At 32.8% G+C, this 11,306-nt stretch overlaps 1 protein-coding gene across 1 annotated transcript in view; it reads right to left on the bottom strand.

Annotated features, from left to right (window-relative positions):
* Positions 1-2,133: 2,133 nt before the first annotated feature.
* LOC141498968 (neuroendocrine convertase 1-like) overlaps positions 2,134-11,306 on the bottom strand; it is a 48,153-nt gene continuing 38,980 nt past the window's right edge. Inside the window, 5 exon segments of the mRNA XM_074201975.1 lie at positions 2,134-2,505; positions 5,147-5,308; positions 7,839-7,972; positions 8,990-9,147; positions 10,661-10,894. Of these exon segments, the coding sequence (XP_074058076.1) occupies positions 2,134-2,505; positions 5,147-5,308; positions 7,839-7,972; positions 8,990-9,147; positions 10,661-10,894 (1,060 nt within the window).

Raw genomic sequence — 11,306 nt, 5'->3', positions numbered from 1 at the left:
TGATGTGGTTTTCATATTAAAGCTTCACTAGGGGAACCTTTGGCCACAGCACAAGAGGTGGTTGAGATTTTAACAATGAATTAATATTTTTCAACATGATTAACAAGAAGGCATCATACATTAGCACTGAGCTGGGAGTCAGGGAGACCTGAGTTCTGATCCTAGTACAGACACTGTTAGGAGTGTGACCACAGGCAAGTGGTCCCTTTGCCTCCCTGGGTCTCAGTTTCCTCATTTATAAATTGAGGACATTGGACTGGATGATCACCAGGGTTGCTTCCAGCTTTAACATTCTATTTGTCTTTGATTTGCTTCAACTGTCAAAACTATACACATCACTTCACATCAGATAATACATGGAAATTCCAAGGACAGGACGGTCATTCTATTTTTTGCAAGACAGTTTGTAAGCATCACGATCATATCAGAGTTGCATCCTGACTTTCCTCATTCTGCACAAATCCAGTGGTGGATTAGGGAAGGGGAAGGTCATTTGGCAAACTATGGAATCAGGCAGACCTTCACAATGCTTGCTGATCTGCACATGTTTAAAATCCCAGGATTACTTACTAAGTGATAGGGAGCATTACAAATAGCAACAAGAAGCAAACAGAAGTCTTCAGTGCACATAAACAGTGAAGGAGGGATTGGCATCTATTACAGAGATGCAAATGCCCATTCAGATAACTTATCAAGGTTCCTTTTGGTGTTGTTGGATGGTTTTTGTTTATTGTTTTTTTTTTTCCTAAATTATCTGGTTAGACTCTTCACAGATATGGTTTAAATTATGTATGTAGCAAATTCTCATCTTTATTTTGTAATGTGTAAATTCAATCTGAAAATCTATATATTTTTTCCTTTTAATAATGTTATTCATGCCTAATATCTTTGGTAAAGTAGTTAATCATGAGAATGAGGGTCAGCACAAAAACAGAAAGAGTAGGAAAAAGGCCTTAGAGCCCAAAGAGCAGGTTGACATTTTCAGAAACCAGAAAATCCTCTTTCATGTAATGCATTAGCCTATTTGTGTATGTAGTATTTTTTCTTGGCTGTCCTTATTCAGAATTATTTTCTGATTTTTGCTTTGTTAAATTCACTTACAGAACATTATTAAGCTGAAAGTGCAGCTCTGAGAAAGGGGTATACAAAAAGAAAGGGAAAAATTCAGATTAAGGACAACCAAGAAGGAAAAATACTAAATTTTAATCCAATACTGGTTTAATCCAATACTACATAAAGTGTCAGGTATAAATAATCCAGATCAAGCCCCAATTCGGTGTCTCAATGTTACACAATAATTGCATGCTTAATTCATTTTCCTTTTTCTGGTACAATGGAAGGAGCATTGAAATTTTAGACTATTATAAGAGTCAGAAAAAAAAGTCAGCTTCCATTTTGGCTCTTCCACTTAACCACCAGGATGGTTGGCCTTAGGACTCAGCTCTTCAACTGGAACATGAGGGCTTGGGCTAAGTGATCTCTAAGGGCCTTTCCAGTTCTAAATCTATGATCCTAAGTGACTTTTTATAATTTTGGGAGCCCTTTAGTTTTAAGAACCACAATCCTAAAAATCATTTCTAGACAGGAAACAGCCATGGAAGGGACAGAGAAAAGGCTGTAGGCACATCTCCTGGTGTTTTGCAGCAGTTTTGTTTTTTAATGTTTTGTAGCCCAGAGTTTTTTATATTATTATTATTATTATTATTATTATTCTTTTGAGAAATGAAAATGGGAAAAGAGAGGCAGCTTAGAGTGAATTTTAGATATGATGGGAGAAACACCAATGGACTTTGATTTCAGAAAGAAAAAACAACACTCCACTTGTGAAACCATATTTTAAATAGAGCTCTTATTGACTCTTCCTAGTACAGCTAGGCTCTCAGTAGGAAGCAAACCCCTCTTCTTATGTATTAAATTGTGTGCAAGTGTTTGTGTGTATGAGTATATGTGTATGTGTCTGTGCAAGCACATGTGAACCTTAGTATGTTCATGTGCATGTGTGCATGTACAAGTCAGCAATGAGAAGCAAGGACATAATTATATGAACAAAACATAAAACCTACATCAGTCACAGGCAGGATATAAGAGAAGGGAGGAAGAATGAATATTTCCAAGTTAGGAGATCACCTCACTTTAATTCCCTTCCTTCAGAATATCAACCAGAGCCTGCAGCAGCCGATCATCCCTGTGCTTGTAAGGTTTCGTGTTGTAGAAAAGGTCCACATAGTCACTATACAGACTGTTTTCAGCATTTTTTAACTGGGATGGTTTGTTTAACTTTTCCAGAGCTTGATAGAAATGTTCATATGGGATCTTTAGCTTTTCATCTGGTTGATCCTTTGGTGTTTGATTCGGGACTCCCTGTTTGCTGAAAGCACTTTGGAGGAGCTGAAGCATGGCCCTGGAGGGCGTCTTCTCCATCATCTTGTCATTGTCGCTGTTGCTGGGGGTAGTAGAGCTCTTAGAGGGCTGGGGACTTCCATGGAGATTTTCCATGGCCTGGTCCTAAACCAAAACAAAACAAAACCACCACAGAGTAGTCATTGGTATTTTGATTTTTAAAAACATTTTAAAAACAGAAGCTATATGGATGAAAAATGGTCTCACCTCAAAATTTCCAACAATACTATTCTGAATTTTTCCTTTTCCCTATCTCATTCTATCTCATATCAGACTTTTGTTCTGATCCTGTGATCACATTATAAACTTCTTAATAAATTCAAGCATTATTATTTTTTATCTTTTTATCCTTATTGCCAACATGACATCTTGTACATTATATATACTTTAACATTACCACAGGTCTTTAAAAATGGAGCAGTAGAAGTAGCACTGAACTTGAAATCAGGTAGACTCATCTTCCCCAGTTCTAATCTAACCTCAGACACTTACTAGCTGTATGATCTTGGAAAGTTACTTAAGACTCTGCCTCAGTTTTCTCATCTATAAAATGAACTGGAAAAGAAAATGGCAAACCACTCCATTATCTGTCACAAAGAGATGGACATGACTGAAATGACTGGACATGAAAATGACTTTAGAAATTATTTAGTTCAAAGCCCTCTTTTTACTGATGAGCTAACTAAGGCCAAAGAAGCCAAGTGACTTTTCCACATCATACAGTGAGTAAATAACAAAATTGGGATTTAAATATAGATCCTTTAATTCTAAATCTAGTATTGTTCTCATTGCCTCATTCTGCTCCTACTGTAAACTACTCTGTTAAATTGGTACAATCTTTAAAAGCAAGATGACCTTTCTTAATGCCATAATAAAAGAAATTAGTGCTAACAAGAAGCTCTGTGGATCCCACAATTCTTATTTTAGCTATGATAAAGCTTTAGAAAGGATTGTAAGAGTCATAAAACCTAATGATTTCAGGGAGCAGAGGACCTAGAGTCAGGAGGAGCTGAGTTTAAATTCAGCCTCAGATTCTTTATTTTTATATACCTTTGTGACTTTGAGCAAGTCACTTAACCCATTGCCTCACAAAAACAAAAGCAAAAAATACCTAAAAAACAAAATCTGATGATTTCAAGGAATTATCTAAAGTAATACATTTGTAAAAAAGCATTTATTTGCATAGAATAAAAGGAATAATTCAGGGTTAGGTATGTATGTTCTTTAATTAAACCATTTAAAAACATTATAATTTGGACTTTCTTAAATATCTATATTTAAGAACTTGAAACATTATTAATAATATTATTATTAGTTCAATTAAGCTAACGCTACTAAAAGAGATACAAAAGTGAAAAAAATTTACAATCATCCCTCATGGGAGAAGAAGTATAATAATAATCTTAGGACTTCATAATTTTCAAAATGTTTTTATTACAGAATTTTACCACTTATAATAAAATATTATGGGAACTGAATTTCAAATAAGAAAAATGGGTGTCAAAATAGCAAATTTATTAATTAGTCATTCTTTCAATATTGAATTTTATTTAAGCTGTTTGGTATTTAAAATCTTTTACAATATGTCTCCAATGAATGTTTCCAATCTTATTATCTATTATGTCCCTTCATACATTCTTTATTCCAGTCACACTGACCTTTTTGTTAGTTCTCATACATGATAATATTCCTTCAAGCTGGTCTTTATGCCTGGAAAGCACTCTCTTCTTACCTCTGTCTCTGAGAATTCCAAGTTTTCTTCAAATCTTAGTTCAAACTCCATTTTCTATGTAAGCTCTTTTGGGAATTCTCCCTCCTACCAGTTCTGTTCCCTTCCATTATTCACCACTTCCAATTACATTCTACGGTAAAGTCACTTCACATATATCTAGGCACTGATTTTCTCCCCTATAAAATGAGGGGATCGAACTAGAGGTTTCTAAAGTGTCTTCCAGTTCTGGGTTTATATATATAATCACACGAATACATTTTGTTTTCCTCAATAGAAGCTAAAGTTTTTGAGGCCAGCAAAAGCTTTAACTTTGTATTCCTGTTATCCAGTCCAGTGAGGGACAAATAGCAGGGGATTAATCATTCACATCAGTTCACATTATTTTAGGGATTTACAAATATTTAAATAACTTAAATATAAAGTAGAATAAAATAGATGAAATAGAAATTGCATACCTAGTGCTCTGGGTTCAGAAGAGGGAGATTTCATACATAGATAGATTAAAAAAGTCATTATGATAAATGGAATCCCAGGGAACTTAGGAGTCAGTAGAAACAGGAAATGTTTGAAAGAGGAGAGAAAGGTAGTATGGTATATAAGAAAGAATGATAAGCTTAGAACTACAAGACCTGAGCTGTAACTCAGCTCTAACATTAATCATTAGACCTTTGTGAAACTCAATGTACCTATATGAGTCTCATGTTCTCCTTAAAAATAAGAGCAATAATATTATATTAACTACCTTTAAGGTTTTTTTGAGGAGAAAATAATTTAGAAATTTTGAAGTGATGTATGAATGTGAGCTAGGAATAATACAGAAACCTAACAGTTAAAAAACATGTTTTCTTTTAAAGAAAATTATTAGGGTTTTCCAAGATACCTAAGTTATAGACCCTCATTATAAATGAGCCACTTTGAGGAGGCCACACTATTCCTTTGGGGTAATAGTATACCATATAAGTAATTTGAAAGTAGCTGCATAGCAATTTGCAAAGAAAAGAGACATATACAGACCTCAACAGAATCAGCCATCTTCTCCACCCCTCTTCTGTCATTCTGCACAGCATTATAAGAAGTATAGACACGGGGCTGTTTCATGTGTTCTGGTTGGGTGGAAGTCCCATGCAAAATTAGTTTCCAGTTCACAATTCTTCCTTCATTTTCAATTCTTCCAGACTAAAGAATAAGCACAGATATTATTTGTGATAGACTCTGAATGTGTTTGACATTGCTTTCCTCAAAAAATATCCTTAAGTGTCTTTCAGGCTCATAATTATCACCTTATTATAATATTTCATAGAAATATGGAGGATTTGCTGAAGCCTAAAGAACTAATTGTAAAATTTTCAGTATAAGTATTTATACCTCAGATATAGACAAATGCTACAAATCAGGATTTGATTTATGATTTTATTGATTTCTAGATTTAAGTGATGAAGAAAATATTAATAATGAAGATTAAACTAAAAATATGTCTTGTGTACATTTTTCCTCCTTGAAAGATCATTGTTAAACAATTTCCAATATAAATCTAGAAACATGTATTTTTATGCAGTAAGAAGGAAATATGAGTTCATTTAAATTACATGCAACAGCCTTGTCTTCAGATTCAGGTATACCCACCTCCAATAATATTTAGTTGCCTAGAAAATTGAACATTTGAACTCTTTAGGTGAGCTTTACTTTGTAGAATTGATTTATTGTTAAAAATTTGACTTCAATTTTTAGAAATAGATCACATTTTCTCTCTAATCATAAAATTGGAGGTGTGTTCCCATGGAGGTAAACTTTAGTACTACATACAATGAAAGGCACAAAAGAAAATAGCAAACTTTTTTGAGAAAATAATTTTCTATAATAAAATGTTAAAAAACTATTTAAGAAATAATATATTGAAAACTAACTATAAAATAAATAATAGTCATACAACTATTAAATGGCATTTCTGTAACACTATCAACTTCAACTTATTCTTCTCTGCTATATTCAAAGGATTGAGATACTTCTATATTTCATCTCTTAAAATTTCATTCTATTTTTTTAAATATTTTTCCCCTTTCTCAAACTCTCTACAGTTTAAAAGAATGAAGAAAAACCTGGTAACTAATATATTGTCAATATTAAAAATGTTTGTCTTATTTTGCACTTCATGTCCATCATCTCTCTGTCAGGAGGTTAACATAGTTTATCATCATCTGATCGATGCAATGACCAACCATGATTTCAGAAAACTTAGATGCTTTATTTTTAAGTTGAAACATTAAAGTGCTTTATGATAAAAAGAGAAGTTATTTTCAAGAATTTTAAAAAGATAGTAATTATAAATTTACTTTGATAAAAATTCTGAATAGATGTGAGAAAATGTCCTAAATGATTTCTAACTCTTATACATGCTGAGTAAATTCATTAATTTTTTCCAGTCTAGGCTAGTTTAAAGGAAAATATTCTAAAGAAAAAATCACCAGTAAGTGCTTGAAGAATAGTTAAAAAAATCTTAAATTCCCAAAGGTTCTTTGTTCAGATGTTCTGATTCATTTTTTCTTTATGATTGTGCATCATGAACATTGTTTTGTGTTAGGGAGAGGAGTAGAAAGTCAGTTCCTTTGTGTCTCACTTCATGGAAGTACAGAAGTATTAAATAATTTAGAAAATTCACAGTGTAGCTTTATTTCTTTTCCTTCCACTACAAACTTATAATTTCATTGGTATATAATATATTGGTATTCATTTCCTTCAATGAGGAAACTTCTTTTTCCAATGAAGTGTGGCTGCTGCTCTATAGTTATAAACTTAGAGTTGCCTGGGTCACTGAAATGCCCTACCTTGGGTTGCACAACCACTATGTCAGGGATAGGATTTGAACCCAGTTCTTTCTTACTGCCAGGACAGTTTTCTATCAAATTATATTTTATTACTTCTTACCCACAACATCACTAACTTCTCTAAATTGCATAAAGTAATTTTGGGTTATCCATTGCAAAAGCAATTTGACCAGTTATAAAAATGGATCATACATCCATTTGAATAAGGAGTCAGGGGGTAATTCATAGTCTTCCTTAAGAGGAACAAATGACTGGATTAGGCTTGCCACGGTGAGTCACTTTATGTATACATGGTGGGACTTCTCGTGTTACTGGCAAAATATCAATCCATGGACTTTTTTTCCCCCTACTATTATACATACATTCAAATGTGTAGATTTCCATAAACTATACAGTTATCTCTTTCACATCACAGGGGTCATAGGGTCCCTGAAACCTGGATATGCTTAATTTTTTTGACCTTCTCTTTGTACCAAAGAAAAAATCTGAATTATTATAGCCTCAAAGGATAAAATATGTTGATATTATGCTATACTATGCATATATTTGATGCATTTCTTGGGTTCTAAACTTTTTCTATATCATTTGTAGTTTCTTCAAAACTCCTTAAAAATTTCCATATAATTTCTTATGCCAACTCAAGATAAACAGAAGCCATGTTGGGAAAGTTGTTTTGTGGAAAGTATAATTGTATTTTCTTCCATTTTTTCTACTAAGTAGCAGTCAAGTTCCACTAATGGCCCAATAAATGGTAACCCCCAAGTTCTAAACCTTTAACATCCCCTACTACATGTTCCCAGAACTTTGCTTATAGACCATAAATTCACCTCCATTCCTTTCCTATCACACAAACACAGATATGCACAAATCACACATTTACATACCATATCAGTAATTCGTAATGCCCAAGTGCCTACTGGATTCTCGCCCCATGTGTGAACAGACATGAAATCCCAGTTCTTAAAACCATTGGGTGATGTATCTCTCTCTCTTTCAGCCAATAGCACAGTACTGGTTCCTGTGTTGATACAAAATCAAAACCAAAACACATTACATCCCTTTTTAACATAGTGACTGCCACACAATAGGCACTTAATGGATGTTTATTAATTAATGTTAGGAGATGAAGTAAGATATATTAGATAATTGATATTTGAATAAAATCTAGCTAGTAAAAATTTTTGCTACAGTCGGAATGAGTTCTCAAAATCTCCTTCCAGTACAAGGCCACAATGTAGTCATTTATAAGGAAAGATGGATGAATAAACTCATTTGAATATAAAGAGCTGTGAGTTACATTTAAATAACATTTAAAAGAAAGATACAAGGGGGGCATAAATACTTTTCAAGGACATTATCATTTTGGAAAGAAAAAGATTCATAATTTTCAGAGATCATTAATTTAAATTATGGAGTAGTCAATACTCAAATAGAGATACATTAATTAAGTGATGTGTTTATACAACAAACTTGTATAGTATAGTAAGCTTCTATCTTTCTTAGAAGAGGTGAGAGAATATAGATCTAGGTAACTACAGATAATGTCAGTTCTGGATGATGGGTTGATAAATTTTGCTAAACTGTTTTACCCTCTCTTTTTCATCGCCCAATATAGGGATGGATTTCACAGAGGGAGTGGAGCAAGAGACATACTGGACAATGTAAATGACATGAAAATAGAAAAGAATAAATGATCATTTTAAAATATTGCCTATGGAAAATAAAAAAAAGGATTTTGGGAAAAGTTTCTATATCAAGAACATCAAACTAAAAATTAAAATTTGAACAATCCTCCTCAAACTATTAGAATTCTTTTTTAAGGAAATCTGGATCAACAGGCTCACTTTCTATAGATCTTATCAAAATGAGCAATGGGCACACATCCTCTTTAAAGAAGAGTAAAACAACACATTACTTATACATTTAAATTTTTCTTTTATGTACTCAAACATTTCTTGAACATAACAAATTCTACAGGTATTTAAATAAGGAACTGAATGATTTTGTTAGGAGAAGGGGAAAAACCAAAATGTACCAGCAGCGGAGGTGAGTGTGACATGAAGATCTCCTCTCCTTGAGTATTCAATTGTTGCTTCAAATTGCACATGTTCCAAAGACTTAATGGCATTTTCTTGTCCTTCACAAGCTTTCGTAGGTATTTCAATAGTAACTACTCCATCAGCTTTCAATGATCTAAAAAAACGTTAAGGAATATAAACAAATGAGCTTTTTATCAAATTTAGGATATTTTATATGTGTGGATTTACAGGCATTCTACATTGAATCAGTCAAAAGATGGACCTAGGATTTTTTTTTTATTATGAGGATAGATTCTGACACAAGTTTGGTATTTGACATGTATTAGTAAATATGAATAAGATTACCTGAAATTTTATTATAGTACTTTTTGCTCCAGAACATAATGTTTTGGATTATAAGAAGGTTTTGGTATTTATCTAAAAAGTAGAGAGGAATTCAAAGACCAATTAGTCCAGACTAATGCATGAGGAAACAAGATGGTGGGACAGATGGATTGCAAAATAAGTAGTTGAGCATAATTGCCATATCCATATTTTGCTAATTTGTACTTAATTATGCATATTCCCATGTTTTGGAGAAAGGAGGCCTAAAATCAAGATCTAAATCTGCTACTTACTTAGTTGTTTTACTTTGGGCAAGTCCCTTCATTTGCCTTGGTATTACTTTCTTTTTTTTAAATGATAACAATATTATATTCTACAAATCATGGGACTATTATGCAGATAAAATGAGATATATGTTATTATGCTTCCCTATATAAATATTATAATTATTATTCCTTTTATTTTATTTTTCCAATGTGTAAAGATAGTATTCAAAATTCGTATTTTTCTGTAAGATTTTGAGTTCCACTTTTTTTCCTTCCTCCTTTGCCTACCTCTTCTCCAAGACAGCAAGTAATTTGATGCAGGTTATACATGTGCAATTGTGTTAAGCATATTTCCATGTTAGTCAGATTGTGAGAAAAGAATCAGAACAAAGGGGAGAAAACCAGGAGAAGAAAAACAACAATTTTTAAAAGAGAAAATAGTATGCTTTTGTCTATAGAATCTATTATTCTTGAAATGATTTTAGTGTCTCTGCTATGGTATTAATTACAATAATGGCAGGAAAAGAAACTAATCATAACCTAATCTGTTGTGCTATTATATATGTATGGGCAATTTCTATGTAAAACTGAACATTTCTAGGTGAAATAGGCACATAAATAATGAAAAAAAATGAGTGTAAAATTACCATGCAATAAATTACAAGATGTGGAGCAAAACTACAAGAACAAAGAAAACTGATAGTCTATAGAAATAGATATGGGACCAGTTTAGAAGCAAAAGTGTCCTGGTCTCTGTTCTGTTTTTAATTGACTATATGACCTCTGGATTCTCACTTGAAGGAAAAAAGGGAAGGAGGGAATAGTTCTTAGTCTATATTATACTTTAGTCATTAATTCACCCATAAAGATTTTCTAGCATCCCACCAAGGACTTTGTTGATCAACTTCCTCAACTTATGCACAAAGGCACAAAGTGGGATGTGAGAAAGAGGAGAAGGGAAAGATATTAGTTACTGCTAAATATTCAGAGCCTGAGAAAGTTCTTATGAATATCAGATACTGAAATCAAATAGTATGACAAAGAAAAATCAGAATAAAAGGCCAAAGAAATTCTTACTTGGGCTCAAAGTTATTGTCTTTTACAATGCATTCTTTCTTCTCTGGAACACCTTTCCAAATTTTGGGATCAGCTAAATCCACCAGAGCTTTAGCATTAAGTAATCCAAATCCAAATCGACTATTCACCATCAATCCTGCTCCATTCTTCTTCCAACCAGGATTGATGGCCAGAGGGTCATATTCAGAGGTCCACACGACCAAATGTTGCATATCTCTCCAGGTAAGATGAGGGCTATGTGGAGAAGGAAATTATATTATTTCAGAAACAAAACAAAATGTATTTTCAAAATTGAAAAGAGTTCGATATTTGATGTCTAGAAGACCTGAGTTGAAATTCTGCCTCAGGCAGTTACACATTATATGGCTCTTGAAAATAACATACAACTATTTTCAGCCTCAGTTTTTTCATCTACAAAATGGGGACAAAAAAGCACCTGCCTCCCAGATTTATTGGGAAGACCAAAGAGATAATTTATGTTAAATGTTTTGCAAACCTCAAAGCATTAAAAAATTCTAGCTCTTATTATTATTAATAATTATATCGAAGGTATGACTTGCTGATAAACTGTTATACTAATGCTTATTATTTATGAGTCTATTATAGAATAGTTTTGATGATTTTGATGATTCATTGATATATCAAC

This window comes from Macrotis lagotis, chromosome X, assembly GCF_037893015.1.
Source record: "Macrotis lagotis isolate mMagLag1 chromosome X, bilby.v1.9.chrom.fasta, whole genome shotgun sequence".
In the NCBI taxonomy this organism is placed as follows: domain Eukaryota; kingdom Metazoa; phylum Chordata; class Mammalia; order Peramelemorphia; family Peramelidae; genus Macrotis; species Macrotis lagotis.
Note: the sequence above shows the minus strand (reverse complement) of the source record. Positions and strands in the feature narration are given on the sequence as shown.